Raw genomic sequence first — 26,336 nt, forward strand, 5'->3', positions numbered from 1 at the left:
CTCCACTTTGCTACCAGGAAGTGGCCGGGTCTTCTGGGAAAGCCCCTCGTAGGCCCTCGGCACGAGGCCGGCACACGGAGAGCGGAGGTAGACATGTGGGAGCCTGGTGATGGCACTGGGCCACCAGAGCAAGCCTCCTGAAGGACGCTGCGGCCAAGTCCTTCCCTGTTAGAGCCAGTCTGAGATGACTTCTCGGTCAACACTAAAGGGTCCTGACCTGCTGGGCCAAAAAACAGGCAGGTAGACAGGAAGTCACAGCAGCACGGCGAGTGTGGGGACCAAGGAAGGGCAGGGAAGGGGACAGGGCACCACAGTGGTGAGAAGCCCTGAGACCCACAGGGAGGCAGGCGTGGCGGGCACGGAGAGCAGAGGAGAGCCCTCCGGAAGCAGAAAGGCTGCCAGGCTCTGTGAGAACGCCACACCCGAACGGCGGGCAAGGAAGAGGCGGAGCCGAGTGTGCTGGGCCACGTCAGGGTGTCCGCCTGCACAGCTGTCATGCAGGATGACCACGCTGGTCTGGTGCAAGAGACCGGAGCAGAGGCCACCGTGGAGCTGGGGGCGGGGAGAGCAGGTGGGGCAAGGGGCCAGGGGCTGGGAAGGGCCAGATGCAGGAGAGCCAGGGAGGCAGAGGCATGTGGGCCACTCCCAGGAGTGCCAGAATGGGCAGCCTTCCAGCCACTAAGAGGGACGAGCGAGTCCAGCACAGCCCACGGGCCTCACACCCAGCCGGACAGGGGTCCAGAATGTGGGGAGCAGGGACGTCAAGGCTCAAGTTCAGCCCAGGGGCTGGCCCAGTCCTGAGGGCTGAAGGCAAAGTCCCCCTGAGCAAGGACAGAGCTGCCCGGCGGGGGCGGCCGTGGAAGAGTGCACCACCAGGTAGGGGAGCCCAGCTGGCTTCACTGTCTGGAACACAAACCAAGGGCTCAGTTGTGAGAGGGGACAGGCCAGACACTGAGGCCGCAGGCAAGGCGGCAGCAACTCCTTAGAACACTTTTATTCCAAACCAGTAAACAACGAACATAGAAAACAGAGGAGCTGGTCTGCGTGTGGCGGGAAACACCGGGGCCTCCTTGGAACGAGGCCTTGACGCTCAGGCCACGTAGGCAAGGGACCTCCAGCGGGCACGCCTGCTAATGCTGCCTGGACCGCAAGGACTTTTTGCTGGATTTGGAGACGCCAGCTTCCCTCTCCTTCTCAGGGTTGAAGACCTCTAGACAGAGAAGACCAGAAGGCACAGTGAGCGGCAGGGCTGGTCGCGGTTAGCACCAGCTGGCCTGTGCCAAGGACACCGTCCTGTCTGTGCAGCACTTCTTGCTGACCTCCACCCCTGCCCAGGTGCAGGCTGGCACTGGCCCGGTTCACAGGGCAACGACTCAGGGAGCTGCGGACGCCATTTTCACGCGCCCGAGGTGGCTGCAGAGAGCAAGCCTGGTCCAGCCATGCTCAAGTACCCTGGGGCTCCTGGGCAGGCAGGGCAGCCTCCACCCACTCCCCAGCCAGGCCTGCATAGCCCCCAACCTCCCGAGCACACCCAGCTCCCAGGGCTCCCTTGGTGCCAGGTCCACAGGGCCAGCCAGTCCTGCCTGCCCAGCCTCCCCTGGGCACCGCAGCAGCCACGAACCTGGTATCTCATGGGGCCAGTAGTCATTACAGTGGGGACAGCGCGGCTCAGGGCTGGACTGGAAGTACTTAGCCACGCAAGGCAAGTGCATCCTGATGCCACAGGTCTCACAGCTCTGACCCTGGAACAGGAAAGGCCACCACCTGAGCCCACACGCCTCCCCGTCTCCCCACCCTCCAGGGAAGCTGCGCAAAGGGCCCAGGCAGCCCAGCCTGAGCATCCAGGCCCCAAATTAACGCTGCAAATCACCCCAAAGCCCTCAGCGCAGGGGTCTTGTTCTGGACGGATGATCACAGGCAGAAGGAGCTGGGCTCTGGGGGCCGCCACACAGCGCTCAGGCTTTCTGCGCAGGTCCCACGGGGGGGCGACGTGTCCCCCTCAGCTCTGCAAATGGCACTGTGCATCCACAGCTTAAAAAAAAGTGCTCTGTCCCAGAAATGACAGTCCCAGGAATCAGAACTCCGAAAGTAACCCCCAGGTGCCAGGGACAGGTGTGCAGAGATCCGTCACAGGGACCGTAACGGGCACGATACTGAAGGAAAGGGGGGGGCGCCAATGTGCAGCACCGGCTTGATGGCTGCAAAGCCTGCAAGCACGCAGCGTCACGTGGAAGTGACGCTGAGGCAGGAAGACATTCGTCAAAAACCTGCCGAGACAGCACCTGTCACACAAGAATCATGAGAGCCTTTCTGAGGACGTAACACTCGTGAGAGCCCCTGGACTAGAACAGAGGAGCAGGAGAGCAAGGAGCCCTCACAGGGGCACCAGCCAGAGCCACGCGCCCCGCCCAGGAGGTGGCCTGCAGCGCCCCGGGCCGCCCTGGAGCCTGGGAGGTACCTGGATGAGGAGGCCGTGGCAGATGTTGCAGACCTTCACGGCATCGGGGTAGGTCTCCCGGATGTACTGCTCCATCTCCAGGATGGCCCGGCCGTGCAGAGTGAACTCCCCTTCTTTCTGCAGGGACAGAACGGGTGGCGGCCATCCTCAGCCAGGGCTGTGTGGCTCAGTGCCTCTGTCCCTCTGCAGTCCCACCACCTACAGCCCAGGAAGACACAAAGGTCAGAGGCTCCCGCCGCTGCAGGTTGTCACCACCCCACCAGTGTCAGAGGTGTCTCCCGGGACAGGAAGGGCACTAAGGACAGCGGGAGTGAGGAGCCCCTGCTGTGCCCCGGTCCCTCCAATTTTCTCAGCAGCCATCTTGGCCCTCACAGACACAAAGCTCCGTCCGCACAGCTGCCCCTGACAAGATGCTCGGGGGCCTCTGGACAGGAGCTGGGCAGGCGGAAGCGGTCTCCCAAGGGTGGACCCAGACCACACCTGCCACGGCCCTGCTGCGCCCACCCTCCCCCCAGAGCCCCGCCTCGCTCGGGGAACACAGCACCAGCTACAGAGACCGTCTGGGCTCCCTCCCAGCCCTGTCACTCTACAATGAAGCTGGAAGGAATCCGGGCCCCCAGTCAAAGCATGGGTGGCAGCACCTCCCAAGGCAGGTGCCTGGTTCCCACCTGGGCATGGGGCACATGCCACAGCCTGAGACCCCGGGAAGGCCAGAAGCGCGTGGCCGTTCAACCTCAGCCCCCACCCCAGCACCAGGAAGAGGCAGGGCTGAGGGAGCCCCGCAGGTGCCAATGTCACAGCCGAGCTGGGGAGATGGGCACTGCAGGGACCTGGCACTTCAGCCTGAGAATGGAGGGCAGCCCCAGGTGTGGGCAGAGCTTCAGGCAGGACGGTGCCACAGAGGCAGGCTGCTGCAGACGGCAGGAGGGGCCGCAGAGGGTGGTGGCCGTGCAGGTGGGTGTTTGGGAAGGGGAGCACAAGTGGCTGAGGATGGCCTGGCATGGGCCCGCTGCCCCCAGCACACCTGAGCCTTCCAGGGCTGCCCCCCACTCCCAGGCTGGACAGCCCGTCCCTCCTGCGCCCACCTCCCCGGCTCACCTCGTCAGCTTCCCGGTCTTTGGGCTCAGGCCTGGCTGCTCAGGCTGCCCCCCCAACTCCAGGGAGCTCACAGCCTCCACCCTGGTGTCACCTCCGCAGTCAAGGGCTGGAACCCCACTTCCCTTCCACCTCAGCTGCCTCAGTGAGATGCCCGGCAACACTCTCTGGCGTCCTCATCAGACAGCCTGAGAGTGCAGCCAGGTCTGGTTCTGCTCCCTCCTGGTGTCTGGCACCTGGCTGGGCCAGCGCTGGGCATCCCGTGAGGAACAGCTGCAGAAAGTTAAGTGAACCTTGCCCAGACCCCAGGAGCAGCGCCCAGGCCCCGGGAAATGAGCAGAGCGCATCGTGAAGCTCAGGAGCACTTATTAGCCACCCAGCGCTTACTGTTCACGACTCCACACCGTCCTCGGGGGCCAGTCGGGGAGGGAAGTGGGTCACCCTAGCCCTCCGGAGAAGACCAAACCCAGGTGACCGCCAGGCCTCAGGATGCCTCGAGGCCGGGCTCCAGACCCTCAGAGACGCAGCTGGGGAGTGTGCCCAGCTCACCACCCAGGCCTCCTCTGGGGCCTCCCCCTGCACAGCCTGCACAGAAGCAGCCCCCTCCCACTGGACGGAGCCTCCCCTCACAAGGATAAAGTGCCCTTGGAGGGAGACTTCAGTCAGTGGGTGCCAGGCCACCTCTGTGGGAAGTCCCATTTGAGAGGCTGAGAACCAGAATCTGATCCACACGGCCCCAGGAGGGCTCCTCAGGGACCAGCCAGCACCCCACCACCCGCCCCTCAGCCACCCTCCACTGAACCCCAGCATCTCTGACCAGGCCGTCCAAGGCAGCAGGCCCTTGCCAGAGGTGGCAGAGGGACCTGGAGGTGTCTCTCCCCGGGCACAGCCCCATCCCTGGGGTGTGCACCTTTTTCACAGCCAGGCAGTGAACACACGGAGTCCTACAAGGACTGTCCAGTGCCACCGCTGGGAAGGCACGAGGGCTGAGGCACTGCCAGGGCTGAGGGGACGTGGGGCCACGGTGGCAGCCGGAGTGCCGATTTCTGCAGTGCTCCCTCCGGGGAAGCTCAGGAAACTCCCCGCCTGCCCTCTCCCAGCCCAGGGCCACCCCCAAAAAGGCAGCACCAGCCTCTCCATTTAACTGAGGAAGGCACAGAAAGGACAGGCGCCTGATCCAAAGCTCAGGCCCAGAGCGTCTCTCCTCTCTGCCGCCAGTCAGCCTGTGCAGCAGAGGCCCAAGGCAGACCTGCCCATAATGCGCGAGGATCTGTCCACCAGGTTTTGTCAGGTTCAAATAAGCCCTGTTCTCTGGAACTTTACCCCCCTGTCCCATCACCCGTTCCACAAGCATTTATTGAGCACCTACAGGTGCTCTCTGCAGGGTAGGAACAATGAAGCCATAACCCTGCCCCTGAAATTCTCGACTGAAAAGAAAGCAGACCACAAGACAAAGCGTCATAACCCAAGCCGCCTGAGAACATTCCAGATTGCCAACGCCACACAGATGGAAGGAAGACTGTGATGAAGCAACTGCGGGCACTGCAGATGCCAAGCCAGGGCCTGAACGAGGGCTCTGCTGTCTGCAGGGTGCAAGCGCCACCAGCCCAGAGCTGCAGTCAGCTGACACTGAGCCCACACGGCTGTGGTCGGGCAGCAGGACTCCCTGGATGCTACGCCTGGGACATGCCCAGTAGGTCTTCAGTCCAGCAACCCTCGGCCCTGCCCTCACTCCCTGTGACCTCTCCTGCCCTTTCCTCCAGCAGGCACCCCAGAAATGGAATCCGATCAGACTGTAAGGGGCGCTGCCCCCATGGAGGAGCGAGTCACTCAGAACCTGGAGCAGGCCCCCGGAAGGAAGTGAAGGACTGCAGAGGCCGGCAGCAGCCTCCAGCCGCACCGAGAGGACGCCGGGGCTGCAGGAGCTCGTCCTGCCCAGACACAGGACAGGCCTCGTGGGGCAGAGCTGCGGCAACCGGGCCACGCTAAGCTCATCGGCTGCGCTTCTTAGAAACGGTGCTGCCTTTCAGAGAAAAAGAACGGAGACCTCTGTCCGTCTGTTCGGCTCTCGTTGGCAGGCCCAGTCACACCCACCTCCAAAAGCGTGCCCACCACCTCTGCTCCTTCAGGTCCGCTGTCTGATGAGAGTGACACGCAGCTCACACGCACAGGGGCGAGGACGGCCACGGGCCGCTCCCAACCCCAGCACTTCGCTCCCGGCCTCGCTCTGCTTCTCCCTCCCCAGGAGGGGTTCCGCTCCCCGGTCTCAGGTGGGAAGTCAGTCCCCTGGCCCAGAGGTCAGAGCAGGCCAGGCACTACGACTGTGCTCATAGCTGCTGACCGACCCCCTTCACTCAGAGGCTCGCGTGAGCCAGGGGGCCCCAAACCCAGGCGCCCTGGAGAGATGAGAAAACGGGGTCCACGCCCTCCTCACCAGGCCACTGAGGGCTTTAGAGCAGACAAGGGACCCAAGGGCCTGGCTCAACTGACATCAGTTGGACACAAATATGGTTTTGAAGAAAAAACTGTCATTTAGTCTCAGAAGTGAGCGAGGCCGGGGAGGCCCTCAGGCCGTACCTCGATCAGCCACTTGCTCTGAACAAACTTCTGCAGCACATGCTCGGCTTCCTTCTTCCGCATCTTCTTGCCTTTCAGTTGATCAACCAGGTTCAAAATGTTTGTGGAAGATGCAAATCCAGTTTCCGAGTCAATAATCAGTTCCAACTGGAAGAGACGCCAGTACCACAGTCACCTATTAAACTGGCAAAAACAACTTTTAACCACCAGCCCAAACCTGGCAGGGACGTGGTAACCACCCGTGGCCCTGGGCAACTTGTACACCGCCCTCCAGGAAAGAAATTTCATAACGAGCGTCAAAAGCCAGAAGCAGGCTCAGTCCCGCAGCCTCTGGTCACTCCTGTAACACCATCCCGGGTCCACCATCTCAATGTCCAGAAACCCAGGTGGGCCGCCTCCCCTCCACACCCCCACCCCCCCCCTCCTGGAAGTGAAAAGGTGAGGAGGAAGGAGCCAGCCAATGAGGTGGCACTCAAGGGGCGGGCAGGAAAGGCGGGGGCCTGCAGGAGCCCAGAGGCCAGGCGGACTCAGGCCAGGTAAGCGCCCTGGAACTCCTGCACGGGGCAGGGCAGAGGCCACCAGGAAGGGGATTCCCGGCACGGGCATGCAGCCGTGGGCCACTGGTCCTAGAGCTCAGCCCACACCCTGGCTGCGGGCAAACCCTGGCGTCTTTAGAGGGAGACTCTCAGAGACTGGGACTTGCAGAGCTGGGGCCGGCGGGCGGACATGTGCACTCTCTTCACCTCCCAGGCTCAGCAGGTGCCCAGCCAATGTGACAAGAGGGCTGAGACAAGGGCCGCGCAGCCTGGAAAGCAGTGCCTCCCGAGTGTGGGCGTGCGGACCGCTCGGTGGGCACCTGGTTTCCAGGCAAATTCAGATTCAGCAGCGTGGCGGGCAGGGGGCCTAGCTCTCTACCAAGCCCCTGGTCGCAGTGCTGCCGCCACCATCCCTGGACAGCGCTCAGATGGTGGCACCTGTCACTCCCACGAGGCCCTGAGCATCCGGGCGGCTCAGCCCTGGACCAGCGCTTCTTCCCCAGCAGCTGTAACATGCCCCGCGCCCCTCAGACTGCAGTCTCCGGGTCTCATGGTGGAGAGAGTGACCCACAAGAAGCAGTCAGTGCAGTTACTCTACTTACGGCCTTTCTAAACAGATCTAGTTCATTCTCCGCAAAATCTGTGGCCATTTTCGAAATCGAAGTTGTAGCAAGATTGACCTAAAAGATAAGGCAGCACAACGATCAGGCTGTGCCTCCCTCCAGCTGTCAGGCAGGGAGCTCTTCACTAGAGGCTGGTGAGTCGTCTGTTGGGCTCCCGCAGCCCCACTAGAGGGCGCTGCCGCGCACTTACCAGCGCATAAATGGGCCGCCCGTCATCTTCCGTGACTCCTTTCTTGATCTCAATGTACAAGGACTCCAAGACGCTGTTAATGTTGTTGATGAAGTCCTCCAACTTCTCTACGGTAGCACTGCCTGGAAATTAATGGGCAAGAGGAGGAGGGCTTCATCAAAATGTGTGGCTAGTTTCCGTCATTCCATGGCACCTGAGCGCACAAGGGCAGCCCACCAGAAGCCAGCCGAGGCCCCGCCTGCTGGGTCAATGCCACCCTGCGCGGTCTCTCTCCTTCCTGGAGTGATAAAGAAACGCAGAGGCTGGATGGAGGGTGGTACCTGAGAACGAGGCGACTGCTCACAGCCCACAGCTGTGTCCCCTTCATAGTCCCCTGATGCCAATTACTATCCCCCAGCGCGCACCTTCAAGCCACTGCCGGTGGGCTCCGGGCCCGTGAGCTCCCACGGCAGGCAGCCTCAGGGGCAGATCCCCACCATGTCCCCTCACAAAGCCTCTGTCCCTACACATTCTCACAGGTGGGCAGGCGGACACTGTGCTTCCTCCCCTCACTCAACATCCAAGGTGTGCTGGGCGCCTGAGGCCAGGCCCTGAATGGGTGCTGGGGGTGCAACAGTAAAGCTCAACCGCCAGCTGAGGAGGCTCGTTGGAGCCCCTGCTCCGAGCACCTTCCTGCAGTGACGGATCGGGCTCCCCCCAGCCCTTCCAGGTAGGTCTGGGCACCCTCCTGAGTACAGGTGCTGAGGCTGATATGCAGACACACGTCCAGTCACACCCCCGGGTCAGGCAGAGCCTGGCTCCAGCACTGACCTGCCCACCAGCCGCCAGCTGGAGTCGGGGGCCACAGAGAAGGGCTTCCAGTGTCCAGTACGAGGGGAATGGACACCCACTAGCTGGAGGAGGAACGGGCGGCAAGGCTGCACTGGGAAACAGGACAGGGGCCTTTCTCCTGCAGGCGGAAGGCTCCGTGACAATGTCTCGAGATTACCCTTTGGCACAGTACATACCTTTTAAACTGAAAGCAGGTACTACTGTGCTCATGTATTAAAATCATTTGAAGAAGATTTGTGAGCAAAAAAAAAAAAAAATCACCCTGAAAAAAACTGCAGGAAAAAAACAGACATTATGCTCCTGTTTACGTTAAAACTGTAACAAACCAACAAGACAACACTGCAGGGGAAACGCCCGGGAGGCGGCCCCAGCCCGGCTGACGACTAAGGCCCCCGGGAAGGGCCTAAGAGAGGGGGTGGTCACAGGGACCCTGGGCTGCATCTGCACTGGGTCTCTCACACAGAGGTGTTTCCAAGCTACCTGTATACCCAAAGTGATTAAGTTTAGAAAAGACCATGTTGGTGGCAAAGGACACGGCCATGTAAAGGAGGTGGTAACAGCCCAGACGTGGGGTCCAGCCAAGGGGCAGACTGTGGGCTCATCACAAAGATGGCGGCAGCAGTGGGACTAGGCAACTCGTCACAGGAGTCTCGCCCTCCCTGCTAAGTACAGGCCTTGGTTTGTTTTTTTGTAAAGCCACCGGGTAGTCATAAACAGGTGGGACGTGGAGGTGGCAAAACTGAGCAGGAAGCGCGAGGGTGCGATCTGCCCAGCAGCTGGAAAACTGACGGGAACGCGGGAACGCAGCGCCCGGGCTCGGCCTCCTGCCTCCCCTCATGCCTTCCCGCTCCCACTCCTGCCTCTTCACCACAGAGTCCACGCGGATGGCCTCTTCCGGAAGTGTCTCTTCTGCCTGGTACCAAGCGGGGCAGGGTTCAACGTGGCCTCCAACCTCCGCTCTGCAGAACCCTTCCTGACCCCACAAAGCTCCCAACTGGGATGCTCCTGTGCAAGGCCATCAGGCGCTCAAGAACCACCTCTACTGGGCACGCGACAGGGTCCCTCGTGGGCAGGAAGCACCCGTCCGTCCGGTGTGACGGTGGAACCCTACCTGAGGGGCAATCACATTTTCCCTCCGAGGCCCCTCCTGGTGTCACTCAGAGAACCGTGCTCTGTGGGCAGATGGAAGGCGTCTCACACACTGCACTTTCCGAACCCCGAGTCTGTGGCAGAAGAGCCAACGGCCTCGCTGCCCTGCCCTCCACCCCGGCTCTCGGCAGCCCCCGGGTTTCAAGGACAACGGCTGTCCTTACTGCATTTCCACTTGAGAGAGAAGGAAAGGCCGTGTCCTGCTGCTGGACTCTGCAGAAAGCAAGTGCCAGCCGCAGAGGCTTCCTTCTTTCAACTCAGCCCTCTCCTTCCACCTGGGTCCTGCTCAAGGGTGACCCTGTGGATGCTTTTCACAAGACGCCCCAGCGACACGCAGCACTGCCTTCCGTCCTGCCTGGGTCTGAACTCTGCCACTCAGCAGCCCACCCAGCCCCGTCAGCTGCGGGCTGCACCAGGCCCTGGGCGCAGCCTGGTTTTCCCTCACCTCTGTGGGCCCTGGGTAAGTCCCTCCCCGTCATCTCTGAAGGCCACAAGCTCACTGACCTCCAGCCTCACCTGTGCCTAAAACACTCCTCCCTCAGCCTTCTCTAAACCACCTGGGTCCCACACGACCTCCCGACCCTGGCACCCTCCTGTCCAGGGCCTTCCCGGCCAGAACCAGCTGAGATCCCAGCCCTGCCGCCCCGGGCGCAGCACTCCATCACAGGCAGGCTAGTTTCCCCCACAGAGGTCATGTGGTGAGGTCCAGGTGTCCGACAACCAGCTCCCTCCCTACCAAAACGCCAGCTGTTTTTCTTTATTTACTTACATGTTTTTAGTTCTCTCTCCTCTACATGTGGTTTGGAGGACAATTCCTGGTACCTACACCCAGAGAACCAAAAAGCTGGGACTGGGCAGTCCAGAGCCAACATCAGCCAGGAGCAGACCCGGAACCACATCGCCCCGAGCCAGGGACAAAGCACAGCCTGGAGCGGCTTCCAGTCCCAAAGCTAGAGGAAAGAGGTGTCATTGTGCTTCCTACCCATTCCCAAGCCTCTCACCGAGGTGCCAATCAGCCCTATGTCCTTTGTCCCCAGCAAAATCCTAAGTTGGCCAGAACTGGGGCCTCTTGCTTGTGACCAAGATCCCTGACATGCTCACAAGGTGTCAGGGTCACACCAGGTCAGCAATGCCCAAACTCCAGTCTCTAGACCAGTGAATGTTCCCTGCTCGGCCCCCACTCCTTCCCTGTTCCTGGAGGCCATGGTGGAGAAGCTACAGGGTGCGAACCTGCAAGGACACGCAGGACTAAAGGCATCTGGCCCCAACATGCTGAGTCCACGGCATGTCAAGTGCACGAGACAAAGACGGTCAGCGATCTGGAGGCCAACTGTTCCCAGGTGTAGAAATGCCACTTTGAGGGATTTAAGAGAATTAGTAACACGGCTTCTCTCTTCAGAATTCCAAATCAAAACATGTGCACACGTGCACACACACACACCCAGACTTCAGGAAGTACCAAGGCACCTAGTGCTGTACAGGTAGAGGTAGACTGCAGGCTGGTTCCCTGCAACCCGCCAGCTTCAGGCAGCATCTGGAGTGTCCAGCTGAGGAGAGGGACAGGCCTGGCCCTTCACCACTCGCCGTCTCTTCTCAGGAGCAGATACCGACTAGGACAATCGGCACCATGTCTGAACCAAGCAAGGGTATCTGTGGGGCTTGGGTGCCGCCCACGTCTCCCCTGCTGGTAGCTGTGGGACAGCAGCAGCAACGCCAGGCTGGCAACCGCAGGCCCACAAGTACGTGACCGTGACTCGCCCGCTGCGTGCCAGGCGTTACCAGGCATTACCAGCCTGGTGCACTTCATCAGCCAGTTACAGTAACTGCAGCGGGGCAGACGGAAAGCACGTGGGCAGCACAGAGGTAAAGACGGCAAAGGTGCTGCTGGAGGAGCCAGAGACTTGCAGAAACCAGGCTCAGTGACATCCTCATCCCTGGGGCCAGCCTGGACCACTGGGCCAGATCCCCAGGTAGTCAGCACACGCCACCAAAGGAGGAGCTGAGGACAGGGCCAGGACCCAGGCGGACAGCATGCTCGCTGTGCTGGGAAACGCAACACTGGGGCAGTCAAACGTGGACAACAGGCAGCTGACTGGGGCCTCGAACCCACAGCACCCTTCTGCTCCAGGAGGGCTGCCTCTGACAGGCTGCTTCTTCTGGCTAGAAACGTATTTTCTCCTTTTTTTTTTTTTTTTTTTAATTGTTTGACTTTAACTTTACCAGTGACCCTCTTGTTACATCAGGTCCCTGCTGCCCAGAGGCTACTGCAGCCTAAGGCTCACTTGAACAGGCAAGCAGGAAGTCTGCTGCCCTAACCTCTGACCAACACATAGTTCTGTTCTAAACCAGGCGCTATAAATAGAAAATGCTATTTTTAGGCAGAGAAAATAAGAGCAAAGAATAAGCCCAGGGGCCCAAATCACTCGGCTCCGTTGCTCCTGGACTGTTGGGGGGCAGGACATCGTGCAGGGAGCACGTGGTGGAGCCGGAAGCAGACAGGGCAGGGCTGCGGACAAAGTGCACTTCACGCCCCGGTGCCCTGCTTCCTCCGACCGGGCCTCCCCCCTGGTGTCCACCACCTCCACCTCTGGGCACCCACCAAAGCTGTGCCTCCACCATGGGGTCACCCTGGTCCAGCTGCCTGGGCTGCCTTGGGGGCCAGGCCTCCAGCACCGTGAGCTTTGAGATCCAAGCCAGAAGGGCCGGTACTGGGGGAGTCCCGAGGGGAGGGTCCCGCGAGGCGTGGTGGTGTCCGGGCTGCAGGAGCATGGTCACAGCAAGCCCCAGAACGCAGCCCTGTGCCCATGTCGGGAAGGCACAGGCGCGTTTCACCCGCCTCGTCTGCGCGGGACAGGCACTGTGGTCACCTCCACTTTACACAGGGATCAGGGACTCAGAAGGAAACAGCAGCCCAGCAAACCGGATTGGTGGGGTCTCTGCACAGCGCTGTGCATTGGCTGTGTGACCTTGGGCAAGTAACTCACCTCTCTGTGCCCGAGTAGTCTACCTCCGGAGGTTTTGTGGGAACTAAAGGAAACCACAGGCAGAGCTCACTGGGCACCGTGCCCAGCAGGCGGTGGTGATGGTGACGAGGACAATGCGTGTGTTTCTGACAGTTTGGAGTACATCCAGGAGGTCGCCGGCTGCCGGACCGTCCCCGTGGAGGTTGGTTCCCGGTACACAGACGAGGCGTGGTCGCAGACGCTCATGACGGTGGACGACTTCATCAGCAGGCACATCGTGAGCCAGGTGCGGCCGCGGCTCTGCCAGGCTTCCCAGGAGGGGCCGTCGGGTGGTGCTCCCAGCCGCGGGAGGCGGAGGAGCCAGGTCCCCCTGCTCCAGGTGCGATCCCTCCAGGGAGGCGGGGCTCGCGGGCGGGTCGGTGGGGAGGAGCCCTGTGGTGTGCTCACGGCGCTCTCGCCCTCCCCGTGGCCCAGGCGAGCGGCGTGGGGTACCTTGCTCAGCACCAGCTCTTCGACCAGGTGAGTAAGGCCGCGTGCCCGCCCTTCGCCTCCTGCCCCGCCCTCCTCCCCAGGGCCAGCCACAGGCAGGTGAGGCCACAGGCCTGAGTCCAGGGACCCCTGATGGGCAGGGCTCCAGCTTGCAGCCCCCAGGGTGGGGACACTGCCAGTGTGGTCAGAGCCGAGGAGGGGACCCCAGAGGGCCAGGCGCCGCCCTCTGACCCGAGTGCCCTGGCAGGTCCTGATGCCCCCGTCCCCACCTTGGGTGTCTGACTGGCCTGCCCACACCTGGCCTGCTGCTTCTGGGTCCAGCCCGGCGGGCCCCATAGACCCTGAGCACAGACTTGCTGAAGCCTAGAGGGGTGGGACCTTCCAGGGCAGGCGCCCCACGCACGAGGCAGCGGGCAGAGCGCCAGCAGCAGCGCAGCAGCAGGGTCCTGGGGCGGGCAGCGTGGCGCACTGTTCTGGAACCTCCGCCTCCAGGGGCTCAGCGGCTCCCCACAGCTTCCCGCCCCAGAACCTCTTGCTGGTTTCCTCCCGGACAGCCTTCTAAGCATCGGCCACCACCGCAGGCCGTCCTCGTTGCTTATCACCTCATGAAAGCTCTTCTCCTGGGACGTCAGTGATTCTGATCGCAGGATCTGTTCAGCCAGTCGCCTTTCACGACGATGTCATCGGGAACAGTCAGAGTTCTGCCGAGCATCCCACAGGGCCAGGCCTGGTGCCACCCCAGCCAGAAGCCAGTGTGAGGTGACAGGAGCCCGAGGTCCCAGAAGGCCTTCTGGAATCTTGCGAATGGCCGGAGACCCCCTGTGGCACTGGGGCCTCCACCTGGGACCCTGTGCCTTAGCCCACAGCATGGGACGTCACTGTTGGACGTTTCCATGCTGGCCATGCGTGGCTCTTGCAGGACAGCGGCAGGGGGACATTCCCACCTTCCCAGGTGGCCTTTGGTGTTCCGAGCAGTGGCCGGCAGTGACGGGTGCCAGGGAAGAGGCGGCAGGTGGAAGCCTTGCTCTCCGGAGAGGCCTGAGGCCCAGCTGTACCCTCGGTTCCTCTCAAGTCGGAAAGGCTGGGGAGCCGAGCCGCCCGGGCTGGCTCAGCCCTGGCGCTGGCCCCTGCTGCAGGGGGTCAGGGTGCGCTTTCCTCGGAGGAGTGGCTTTTCCATGCCAAGGCCCTGCCCCCCGGGCCTGCAAGCTGGCCCCTGTGCTGGCGACGTCCTGTGGGGCCTCACTGTCCAAGAGGGCGCAGAGGCTGGGACGGAAGGAGGTCACGAGGAAACACCATAGGGACAGTGTGGCGGCCCTTTCCAGGATCGCTGTCCCTCCTTGAGGGTGGCCACCACAGCCTCCTCCAGGACCCCCAGGCCCCTCAGAGTCCCACTGGTCAGGCACAGACAATCTGGAACCCTGGTCAGGAGCCTGTGGGTGTCTGGCTGGTTGGCCCCTCAGTGCCTGCGTCCTGCCTGATGGCCCGTAGGCCACATCCCTGCCACGGCTGGATGATCATAGTCTTAATCTTTCTTATTTGATTAATGGGAAACGATGACTCATTCTGGGTCTAATCTGGACTTATTTGCTGAGACTGAAACCCTTCTGATTCATTTTGGTGTCTGTCTGGTTCTGTCCTTTGGCGATTTGTGTTGTTTACCTATTGAGATCTTAGTGCTTTCCGCACTGATCGGTGTGAAACGGAGTCTGCATTAACCTCTTCATAGTTAGCAAAGGAGGTTTTCTAGTGTTTTCATCTTCAGAGTGGCTAATTTATTTAAACTGTGACAATTGTGATTTCTCTTTTTGTACTGGAATTGAACCTAGGGGTGCTTTACCAATGAGCTACATCTCCAGCCCTTTTTATTATTTTTATTTTGAGACAGGGTCTCACTAAATTGCTGAGGCTAGCCTCAAAATTGTGATCCTCTTACCTCGGCCTCCTGAGTAGCTGAGATTACAGGCATATACCGCTGCACCTGGCCAACGGTGATTTCTTTACCATTAATGAATTTTGGAAAAATCCTCCCAACTGGAGATTTGACAGATATCCAATACCATTTTCTTTTTGTTTTCCTTTCATTTGCTTAAAAATTTTAATGCTAGACTATAACGAGCTGGGTTTTTTTAGTATAAAGCATTAATATCAGGTTTTTAAAAAGGAAATAAATAAGAAATCCATGACGTGGCAAAAGACATGAAAACGAGATTACAACCGTTACCTGCTAATTGTATATTTGTTTTTATTGTCTTCAAATTCTCTTCCATTACAATTGGGCCCCAGTGGTGGGCGCTTGCTGTTACTCACTCGGCCACCTCCGGGCAGCTGGGTCCCCCGTCTCTGCTGGCACACTGCTGGGGCCAGGCTGCAGGGGCTGGCCCTGAGGTTCCACGCTCCACGGGAACACCCGCCTCTGCACCCCGGTGGCTTGGCGCGGCACGTTGGGCCAGTCTTACACAGCGTGGACTTTCCCCTCTGGTTTCCTTTGCTCTTGGGCAGGGGACCCTAACCACAGGGAAGGTTAGCAGCCATTCTTTAAATGGTGCGCAGCGAGGGTCCCTTTGCCCCACTTCCCCTCTGCTTGTGACTAGATCTCAGGCGTTCATGGCTGTGAATTGCAGGGACAGCACGGAGCTGGCCCGGGGTCGAGGGTGCAGACTGCAGCCTGCCCCTCCGCCCGCCAGCTGGGGAATGGAGTGGCTCTGTTCCTGCTTTACGAGCGACTCGGTGACTGGTTGCAACACCCGCAGATCCCAGAGCTGAAGCGGGACATCGGCATCCCCGATTACTGCTGCCTGGGTGACGGGGAGGAGGACGAGATCACCGTCAACGCCTGGTTTGGTCCCCAGGGAACCGTCTCCCCACTCCACCAGGACCCGCAGCAGAACTTCCTGGTCCAGGTAGGAGCTGCCACCACACCAGCGACTCCCGGGGCTGACCTCAGGAGTCCACCCTCAAACCCCGGCTCTGCCAGAAGCACGAACCCCCGGGAGGGCTGTGGGCCGTGAAGCAGCCACAGCCGCCAGCCTGCGAGGGCCTGCTCCCCAGTGAGGCTTGCTTCCGGGGTTCTCTGGAGGGGGCTCATCCTGGGGGTCCCCGGCCTCCACTCTGCCCTCCGGCTGCCCCATCTGCCTTGCACACCAGGCCAGCTTCTAAGTGAGGCCGGGGCGAGTGGGGCGGAGGTTCCCGTCCCCGGCTGGTTTTGTTTCTGGTTTTCGTCGTCACCGTTGAGACCCGGGCAGAGGAACGGGTTTCTTGCGAGGGGAGGCGACACAGGCGCCCCTCAAGAGGACCCTTGTCTCTGACGGCCTGGTAAGCGAGGCACACTTGTCGCCTTGGGGCCGAGAGGCGGGTCAGTGAGAGGTGGAGAGCCAGCCGGCTCAGCAGGCCCTCCGGCACGGCCACCAGCTCCGTCCCGGGCAGCTTTATGAACTTGGGCTGTTCATGTAACTCTCAGTGCTTCATTTTCCTCACCTGGAAAACGGGGTGCAGAGAGCTCCCCGAGGCTTGTGAGGACCTAGCCCAGGTGAGGCCTGGCGCTCAGCAGGCAGGTTGTTAGCCACAGCGACGAGGCTGCCGCTCCGGCACGTGCTTGGGGACAAGGCGCACTTGGACTCTGAGCATCTAGGCGCACGTGGGGGGGAGGGGCAGCCCACCAAGCAGCGAGTGGTCTCTTCCAGGTGATGTGGAGGAAGTACATCCGGCTCTACTCCCCACGGGGACTCAGAGGCTCTGTACCCGCACCAGACGCAACCTTCTTCACAACACCAGCCACGTGGGGCACGCAGGAACGCGGGATGATGTGGCTCGTCCCCTCCTGCTGTCCCCAGACTCCAGCAAGATCACCTTTGCTCTTTCCAGGTGTTGACGTGGAGCAGCCCGACCTAGAGAAGTTCCCATGTTCACCGAGGCGCCCTTCCTGTCCTGCGTCCTGTCTCCTGGGGAGACGCTGTTCATCTCGGCCCAGTACTGGCACTACGTGCGGGCGCTGGATCTGAGCTTCTCTGTCAGCTTCTGTGGTCGTAGCGGGAGGACGCGTGGAAGGGCCTGGGCGCAGACAGTGCTCACTGCCCCGCTCGCTCCTGCCCTGGCTCCAGGCCCCGGGCTCTGAGCTGGGGCCTGAACTGCAGGGGAGGCCCGGCTCCGGGCCGCCCCAGGCCCAGCTGGCAGAGGAGCCTGGGGACACCCCAGGCAGACCACCCACACGCAGCTCCTGACACGTTTTGGGTCCGGCGGCATGCCTAGTGAGAGCTTGGGCTCCGAGAGGGCTGCTGGCCCCCGGGCTGGCCCCACCGCTGAACCTCGTCCAGGAAACAGGGCGGGGCCTACCGTCACCCACAGTCGGCTCCCGGGATCACGGTGGACTTCATCACGGCCAGGCCTGGGGGCACCACAGCCTGCAGACTCTGGAGAGGCGGGCAAGGCCCTGGTTACAGGGGAGGCCCTAAACCCAGTGGGAGACTCGCCCTCCTTACTGAGGCACAGTGCCAGGTGGACAAGTTTTCCACTGAGCACACGCCGGGGAAACAGGCTCCCCGGAAGGACCAGGACCATCCCAGCACCGGAGGCGCCTCGGGAGACCTGCTCTCCAGGGAGGCCCTCCGGTCCGCAGAGCAGCCTTCAGCCAGTGTGCGCAGACGGGGAGAACGGCACGTGGGTCATGTTCCCGCAGGCGCGTCTGGGTCCGCACAGCATTCTCCGCCAAGTGACCGTGAGGCAAAGAGCATCCGCTCCAAATCAACCACAAGAGGAAACTTAAAAGCTAATGAACCTTTACGTAAAATGTCTCATTTCTTTAATTAAGAAACTTCCAAGTATTATGCCGAAACAGTAACTGTATTCAGTTCTTGGTGGAATACATGGGTGTTTATGGTAAATAAACCCAACTTACTAACACTCAGCTGTGCAGGCTCCTCCTGCCTCAGTGTCAGGAGGGGACAGCACCCGCCGGTGGGCTTAGCGGCTCAGCAGAAAGCCATGCCCTCGCTCATGCCCACCTGTGTGCCCACCCCACGCTGGAAACCCTCCTTGAGGTGGCAGGAGGAGGAGGACGTGCATCCTGCAATGAAGATCCGTGGCAGCTGTTGTAATGGCATGAGCAACACCCACGTGGTGGGGGTGGGAGTGGCCCCCGTGCAGTGAGGGGCAGCCAGCCCTGGACACCTGGCATATGGTTCTCCTCTTTAATACTGTTGCTTTGGTCTTTTTGTCTTGTTGCATTTTCTGAACATTTAGAATTTTTTATACACATTTTTAGTTGTAGGTGACACAACACCTTTACTGATTTTAGGTGGTGCTGAGGAGGAAACCCGGGGCCTCAGGTGGCTCGGCAGGTGCTCTGCCACTGAGTCCAGCCCGGCCCCGGGTACTGAGAATTTCTAAGGTCACAAGAAATGCTGTCCTGTTAAGTGAAGTGCAGTGTTCTTAATTTTTAGCTGGTGATGTTTACATGTGTACAGCCCTGGGCAGGGAGGAGAGCCAGGCGGGCGGGGCGGGGAGGAGAGCCAGGCCGCAGGCGGCAGCCCATGAAAGGGCGAGACGGCGGGCAGGGAGGGGCGGAGGGCCCGGCAGGGAAGCACCAGTGCTAGCTGGGCGCTGCGGCACCTCCAGCACAGCCCGGAAGGGAGGCTGGGAACCGGGACGTGTGGGTCACCGTGGTCCAGTCAGGAGTTCCCGGAGTGAGTGGGGGCACTGTGGGGTGCAGAGGGCAGTGGAGACCGGCGGGGCGGGCCAGGTCAGGGCCTGGGATGCCAGACAGGAGCTGAAGTCAACAAGGTCCTGCTGGGGACGCGCTTCCTGGGGAGGCAGGGACCGGCTGGAGAGCCAGTGCACCCAGGCTGAGGTGCTCAGAGGACCTTGGCCTGCAGGAACGTGACCACGCAAGAGGCTGGCAGGGAGCTGGCTGCCTCACGCTGCCCTTGCCACGGTGTTCCCGTCCTCCAAGGCCCCGGGCCTCCCCGGCACCACGCAGGAGCAGCTCAGGGACAGGCAGGGCTCCCCACCCGGGACCCCAGGCCAAGGCCCTTGCTAGACTGGCTCTTCCTCCTGCTCTCCCTCGTGCCCTTCCAGGAGACCCCTCTGCTAGTTAAGTGGCCAGGACGGTTCCCGTGCCCACCTGCCAGGCTGCCTGAAGGCACCGAGTAGCTTCCTCCTGATGGAAGGCCCAGGGCTCAGGAGGCAGGACCTGGGCTTCCCACACCACGTGTCCTTTGCCCACCACGTCCAGGGGCTGGCAGAGGGAATAAGGCGGAGCCCCCTGCCTGCCTGGGGGAGGCGCCCGTAAGCTGTGGCCACCGTCCACAGCCCTGTGCTGGCAAAGCCCCACCCCTCGCCCCCAGGGGACTGTGCCACCCGTGGCTCCAGGGTGAACCTGGGTTTTCCGATGCCAGTCTGCTGGATCTGCTTCCCACTCAGCAGCATCCACACTGGAGCTGAGCCAGGAGACACGTGCGGTGGAGAGCCACTGCGTGAGACCCGCCCTCCTGCTGGCACTGGGGCACCAGGGTGTGAGGTCCAGTGTGGCTCCACTTTGCTACCAGGAAGTGGCCGGGTCTTCTGGGAAAGCCCCTCGTAGGCCCTCGGCACGAGGCCGGCACACGGAGAGCGGAGGTAGACATGTGGGAGCCTGGTGATGGCACTGGGCCACCAGAGCAAGCCTCCTGAAGGACGCTGCGGCCAAGTCCTTCCCTGTTAGAGCCAGTCTGAGATGACTTCTCGGTCAACACTAAAGGGTCCTGACCTGCTGGGCCAAAAAACAGGCAGGTAGACAGGAAGTCACAGCAGCACGGCGAGTGTGGGGACCAAGGAAGGGCAGGGAAGGGGACAGGGCACCACAGTGGTGAGAAGCCCTGAGACCCACAGGGAGGCAGGCGTGGCGGGCACGGAGAGCAGAGGAGAGCCCTCCGGAAGCAGAAAGGCTGCCAGGCTCTGTGAGAACGCCACACCCGAACGGCGGGCAAGGAAGAGGCGGAGCCGAGTGTGCTGGGCCACGTCAGGGTGTCCGCCTGCACAGCTGTCATGCAGGATGACCACGCTGGTCTGGTGCAAGAGACCGGAGCAGAGGCCACCGTGGAGCTGGGGGCGGGGAGAGCAGGTGGGGCGAGGGGCCAGGGGCTGGGAAGGGCCAGATGCAGGAGAGCCAGGGAGGCAGAGGCATGTGGGCCACTCCCAGGAGTGCCAGAATGGGCAGCCTTCCAGCCACTAAGAGGGACGAGCGAGTCCAGCACAGCCCACGGGCCTCACACCCAGCCGGACAGGGGTCCAGAATGTGGGGAGCAGGGACGTCAAGGCTCAAGTTCAGCCCAGGGGCTGGCCCAGTCCTGAGGGCTGAAGGCAAAGTCCCCCTGAGCAAGGACAGAGCTGCCCGGCGGGGGCGGCCGTGGAAGAGTGCACCACCAGGTAGGGGAGCCCAGCTGGCTTCACTGTCTGGAACACAAACCAAGGGCTCAGTTGTGAGAGGGGACAGGCCAGGACACTGAGGCCGCAGGCAAGGCGGCAGCAACTCCTTAGAACACTTTTATTCCAAACCAGTAAACAACGAACATAGAAAACAGAGGAGCTGGTCTGCGTGTGGCGGGAAACACCGGGGCCTCCTTGGAACGAGGCCTTGACGCTCAGGCCACGTAGGCAAGGGACCTCCAGCGGGCACGCCTGCTAATGCTGCCTGGACCGCAAGGACTTTTTGCTGGATTTGGAGACGCCAGCTTCCCTCTCCTTCTCAGGGTTGAAGACCTCTAGACAGAGAAGACCAGAAGGCACAGTGAGCGGCAGGGCTGGTCGCGGTTAGCACCAGCTGGCCTGTGCCAAGGACACCGTCCTGTCTGTGCAGCACTTCTTGCTGACCTCCACCCCTGCCCAGGTGCAGGCTGGCACTGGCCCGGTTCACAGGGCAACGACTCAGGGAGCTGCGGACGCCATTTTCACGCGCCCGAGGTGGCTGCAGAGAGCAAGCCTGGTCCAGCCATGCTCAAGTACCCTGGGGCTCCTGGGCAGGCAGGGCAGCCTCCACCCACTCCCCAGCCAGGCCTGCATAGCCCCCAACCTCCCGAGCACACCCAGCTCCCAGGGCTCCCTTGGTGCCAGGTCCACAGGGCCAGCCAGTCCTGCCTGCCCAGCCTCCCCTGGGCACCGCAGCAGCCACGAACCTGGTATCTCATGGGGCCAGTAGTCATTACAGTGGGGACAGCGCGGCTCAGGGCTGGACTGGAAGTACTTAGCCACGCAAGGCAAGTGCATCCTGATGCCACAGGTCTCACAGCTCTGACCCTGGAACAGGAAAGGCCACCACCTGAGCCCACACGCCTCCCCGTCTCCCCACCCTCCAGGGAAGCTGCGCAAAGGGCCCAGGCAGCCCAGCCTGAGCATCCAGGCCCCAAATTAACGCTGCAAATCACCCCAAAGCCCTCAGCGCAGGGGTCTTGTTCTGGACGGATGATCACAGGCAGAAGGAGCTGGGCTCTGGGGGCCGCCACACAGCGCTCAGGCTTTCTGCGCAGGTCCCACGGGGGGGCGACGTGTCCCCCTCAGCTCTGCAAATGGCACTGTGCATCCACAGCTTAAAAAAAAGTGCTCTGTCCCAGAAATGACAGTCCCAGGAATCAGAACTCCGAAAGTAACCCCCAGGTGCCAGGGACAGGTGTGCAGAGATCCGTCACAGGGACCGTAACGGGCACGATACTGAAGGAAAGGGGGGGGGCGCCAATGTGCAGCACCGGCTTGATGGCTGCAAAGCCTGCAAGCACGCAGCGTCACGTGGAAGTGACGCTGAGGCAGGAAGACATTCGTCAAAAACCTGCCGAGACAGCACCTGTCACACAAGAATCATGAGAGCCTTTCTGAGGACGTAACACTCGTGAGAGCCCCTGGACTAGAACAGAGGAGCAGGAGAGCAAGGAGCCCTCACAGGGGCACCAGCCAGAGCCACGCGCCCCGCCCAGGAGGTGGCCTGCAGCGCCCCGGGCCGCCCTGGAGCCTGGGAGGTACCTGGATGAGGAGGCCGTGGCAGATGTTGCAGACCTTCACGGCATCGGGGTAGGTCTCCCGGATGTACTGCTCCATCTCCAGGATGGCCCGGCCGTGCAGAGTGAACTCCCCTTCTTTCTGCAGGGACAGAACGGGTGGCGGCCATCCTCAGCCAGGGCTGTGTGGCTCAGTGCCTCTGTCCCTCTGCAGTCCCACCACCTACAGCCCAGGAAGACACAAAGGTCAGAGGCTCCCGCCGCTGCAGGTTGTCACCACCCCACCAGTGTCAGAGGTGTCTCCCGGGACAGGAAGGGCACTAAGGACAGCGGGAGTGAGGAGCCCCTGCTGTGCCCCGGTCCCTCCAATTTTCTCAGCAGCCATCTTGGCCCTCACAGACACAAAGCTCCGTCCGCACAGCTGCCCCTGACAAGATGCTCGGGGGCCTCTGGACAGGAGCTGGGCAGGCGGAAGCGGTCTCCCAAGGGTGGACCCAGACCACACCTGCCACGGCCCTGCTGCGCCCACCCTCCCCCCAGAGCCCCGCCTCGCTCGGGGAACACAGCACCGCTACAGAGACCGTCTGGGCTCCCTCCCAGCCCTGTCACTCTACAATGAAGCTGGAAGGAATCCGGGCCCCCAGTCAAAGCATGGGTGGCAGCACCTCCCAAGGCAGGTGCCTGGTTCCCACACTGGGCATGGGGCACATGCCACAGCCTGAGACCCCGGGAAGGCCAGAAGCGCGTGGCCGTTCAGCCTCAGCCCCCACCCCAGCACCAGGAAGAGACAGGGCTGAGGGAGCCCCGCAAGTGCCAATGTCACAGCCGAGCTGGGGAGATGGGCACTGCAGGGACCTGGCGCTTCAGCCTGAGAATGGAGGGCAGCCCCAGGTGTGGGCAGAGCTTCAGGCAGGACGGTGCCACAGAGGCAGGCTGCTGCAGACGGCAGGAGGGGCCGCAGAGGGTGGTGGCCGTGCAGGTGGGTGTTTGGGAAGGGGAGCACAAGTGGCTGAGGATGGCCTGGCATGGGCCCGCTGCCCCCAGCACACCTGAGCCTTCCAGGGCTGCCCCCCACTCCCAGGCTGGACAGCCCGTCCCTCCTGCGCCCACCTCCCCGGCTCACCTCGTCAGCTTCCCGGTCTTTGGGCTCAGGCCTGGCTGCTCAGGCTGCCCCCCCAACTCCAGGGAGCTCACAGCCTCCACCCTGGTGTCACCTCCGCAGTCAAGGGCTGGAACCCCACTTCCCTTCCACCTCAGCTGCCTCAGTGAGATGCCCGGCAACGCTCTCTGGCGTCCTCATCAGACAGCCTGAGAGTGCAGCCAGGTCTGGTTCTGCTCCCTCCTGGTGTCTGGCACCTGGCTGGGCCAGCGCTGGGCATCCCGTGAGGAACAGCTGCAGAAAGTTAAGTGAACCTTGCCCAGACCCCAGGAGCAGCGCCCAGGCCCCGGGAAATGAGCGGAGCGCATCGTGAAGCTCAGGAGCACTTATTAGCCACCCAGCGCTTACTGTTCACGACTCCACACCGTCCTCAGGGGCCAGTCGGGGAGGGAAGTGGGTCACCCTAGCCCTCCGGAGAAGACCAAACCCAGGTGACCGCCAGGCCTCAGGATGCCTCGAGGCCGGGCTCCAGACCCTCAGAGACGCAGCTGGGGAGTGTGCCCAGCTCACCACCCAGGCCTCCTCTGGGGCCTCCCCCTGCACAGCCTGCACAGAAGCAGCCCCCTCCCACTGGACGGAGCCTCCCCTCACAAGGATAAAGTGCCCTTGGAGGGAGACTTCAGTCAGTGGGTGCCAGGCCACCTCTGTGGGAAGTCCCATTTGAGAGGCTGAGAACCAGAATCTGATCCACACGGCCCCAGGAGGGCTCCTCAGGGACCAGCCAGCACCCCACCACCCGCCCCTCAGCCACCCTCCACTGAACCCCAGCATCTCTGACCAGGCCGTCCAAGGCAGCAGGCCCTTGCCAGAGGTGGCAGAGGGACCTGGAGGTGTCTCTCCCGGGCACAGCCCCATCCCTGGGGTGTGCACCTTTTTCACAGCCAGGCAGTGAACACACGGAGTCCTACAAGGACTGTCCAGTGCCACCGCTGGGAAGGCACGAGGGCTGAGGCACTGCCAGGGCTGAGGGGACGTGGGGCCACGGGTGGCAGCCGGAGTGCCGATTTCTGCAGTGCTCCCTCCGGGGAAGCTCAGGAAACTCCCCGCCTGCCCTCTCCCAGCCCAGGGCCACCCCCAAAAAGGCAGCACCAGCCTCTCCATTTAACTGAGGAAGGCACAGAAAGGACAGGCGCCTGATCCAAAGCTCAGGCCCAGAGCGTCTCTCCTCTCTGCCGCCAGTCAGCCTGTGCAGCAGAGGCCCAAGGCAGACCTGCCCATAATGCGCGAGGATCTGTCCACCAGGTTTTGTCAGGTTCAAATAAGCCCTGTTCTCTGGAACTTTACCCCCTGTCCCATCACCCGTTCCACAAGCATTTATTGAGCACCTACAGGTGCTCTCTGCAGGGTAGGAACAATGAAGCCATAACCCTGCCCCTGAAATTCTCGACTGAAAAGAAAGCAGACCACAAGACAAAGCGTCATAACCCAAGCCGCCTGAGAACATTCCAGATTGCCAACGCCACACAGTGGAAGGAAGACTGTGATGAAGCAACTGCGGGCACTGCAGATGCCAAGCCAGGGCCTGAACGAGGGCTCTGCTGTCTGCAGGGTGCAAGCGCCACCAGCCCAGAGCTGCAGTCAGCTGACACTGAGCCCACACGGCTGTGGTCGGGCAGCAGGACTCCTGGATGCTACGCCTGGGACATGCCCAGTAGGTCTTCAGTCCAGCAACCCTCGGCCCTGCCCTCACTCCCTGTGACCTCTCCTGCCCTTTCCTCCAGCAGGCACCCCAGAAATGGAATCCGATCAGACTGTAAAGGGGCGCTGCCCCCATGGAGGAGCGAGTCACTCAGAACCTGGAGCAGGCCCCCGGAAGGAAGTGAAGGACTGCAGAGGCCGGCAGCAGCCTCCAGCCGCACCGAGAGGACGCCGGGGCTGCAGGAGCTCGTCCTGCCCAGACACAGGACAGGCCTCGTGGGGCAGAGCTGCGGCAACCGGGCCACGCTAAGCTCATCGGCTGCGCTTCTTAGAAACGGTGCTGCCTTTCAGAGAAAAAGAACGGAGACCTCTGTCCGTCTGTTCGGCTCTCGTTGGCAGGCCCAGTCACACCCACCTCCAAAAGCGTGCCCACCACCTCTGCTCCTTCAGGTCCGCTGTCTGATGAGAGTGACACGCAGCTCACACGCACAGGGGCGAGGACGGCCACGGGCCGCTCCCAACCCCAGCACTTCGCTCCCGGCCTCGCTCTGCTTCTCCCTCCCCAGGAGGGGTTCCGCTCCCCGGTCTCAGGTGGGAAGTCAGTCCCCTGGCCCAGAGGTCAGAGCAGGCCAGGCACTACGACTGTGCTCATAGCTGCTGACCGACCCCCTTCACTCAGAGGCTCGCGTGAGCCAGGGGGCCCCAAACCCAGGCGCCCTGGAGAGATGAGAAAACGGGGTCCACGCCCTCCTCACCAGGCCACTGAGGGCTTTAGAGCAGACAAGGGACCCAAGGGCCTGGCTCAACTGACATCAGTTGGACACAAATATGGTTTTGAAGAAAAAACTGTCATTTAGTCTCAGAAGTGAGCGAGGCCGGGGAGGCCCTCAGGCCGTACCTCGATCAGCCACTTGCTCTGAACAAACTTCTGCAGCACATGCTCGGCTTCCTTCTTCCGCATCTTCTTGCCTTTCAGTTGATCAACCAGGTTCAAAATGTTTGTGGAAGATGCAAATCCAGTTTCCGAGTCAATAATCAGTTCCAACTGGAAGAGACGCCAGTACCACAGTCACCTATTAAACTGGCAAAAACAACTTTTAACCACCAGCCCAAACCTGGCAGGGACGTGGTAACCACCCGTGGCCCTGGCAAACTTGTACACCGCCCTCCAGGAAAGAAATTTCATAACGAGCGTCAAAAGCCAGAAGCAGGCTCAGTCCCGCAGCCTCTGGTCACTCCTGTAACACCATCCCGGGTCCACCATCTCAATGTCCAGAAACCCAGGTGGGCCGCCTCCCCTCCACACCCCCACCCCCCCCTCCTGGAAGTGAAAAGGTGAGGAGGAAGGAGCCAGCCAATGAGGTGGCACTCAAGGGGCGGGCAGGAAAGGGGGGGGGCCTGCAGGAGCCCAGAGGCCAGGCGGACTCAGGCCAGGTAAGCGCCCTGGAACTCCTGCACGGGGCAGGGCAGAGGCCACCAGGAAGGGGATTCCCGGCACGGGCATGCAGCCGTGGGCCACTGGTCCTAGAGCTCAGCCCACACCCTGGCTGCGGGCAAACCCTGGCGTCTTTAGAGGGAGACTCTCAGAGACTGGGACTTGCAGAGCTGGGGCCGGCGGGCGGACATGTGCACTCTCTTCACCTCCCAGGCTCAGCAGGTGCCCAGCCAATG

At 61.7% G+C, this 26,336-nt stretch overlaps 2 protein-coding genes and 1 pseudogene across 4 annotated transcripts in view; 1 reads left to right on the forward strand and 2 right to left on the reverse strand.

The window, feature by feature from the left end:
• Positions 1-979: 979 nt before the first annotated feature.
• On the reverse strand, positions 980-7,649 carry NSMCE1 (NSE1 homolog, SMC5-SMC6 complex component). The gene is made up of 6 exons (XM_079121622.1): positions 7,480-7,649; positions 7,269-7,346; positions 6,131-6,277; positions 2,459-2,575; positions 1,622-1,742; positions 980-1,210 (listed from the first exon to the last, which is right to left on the reverse strand). The coding sequence occupies exons 2-6, from the start codon at positions 7,314-7,316 to the stop codon at positions 1,131-1,133; spliced, it is 513 nt and encodes a 170-aa protein (XP_078977748.1). The 5' UTR covers positions 7,317-7,346; positions 7,480-7,649; the 3' UTR covers positions 980-1,130.
• A 3,437-nt stretch (positions 7,650-11,086) lies between these two features.
• On the forward strand, positions 11,087-17,235 carry LOC306649497 (bifunctional peptidase and arginyl-hydroxylase JMJD5-like; annotated as a pseudogene). Its single transcript, XR_013766959.1, has 6 exons — positions 11,087-11,198; positions 12,443-12,708; positions 12,897-12,941; positions 15,662-15,811; positions 16,592-16,686; positions 16,775-17,235. The product of XR_013766959.1 is annotated as a bifunctional peptidase and arginyl-hydroxylase JMJD5-like (transcript).
• Positions 17,236-20,413: 3,178 nt separating this feature from the next.
• Positions 20,414-26,336, reverse strand: part of LOC306649937 (non-structural maintenance of chromosomes element 1 homolog) — a 29,587-nt gene continuing 23,664 nt past the window's right edge. For both annotated transcript variants that reach the window (XM_079121449.1, XM_079121448.1), the window contains exons 6-9: positions 25,564-25,710; positions 21,894-22,010; positions 21,056-21,176; positions 20,414-20,644 (exon numbers count right to left, since the gene is read on the reverse strand). In XM_079121449.1, the coding sequence (XP_078977575.1) occupies positions 20,565-20,644; positions 21,056-21,176; positions 21,894-22,010; positions 25,564-25,710 (465 nt within the window). In that variant the 3' untranslated portion in view covers positions 20,414-20,564. The remainder of the gene's footprint in view (positions 20,645-21,055; positions 21,177-21,893; positions 22,011-25,563; positions 25,711-26,336) is intronic.

The sequence above is a fragment of the Sciurus vulgaris genome (genome assembly GCF_902686455.1).
Source record: "Sciurus vulgaris genome assembly, chromosome: 18".
NCBI lineage: Eukaryota > Metazoa > Chordata > Mammalia > Rodentia > Sciuridae > Sciurus > Sciurus vulgaris.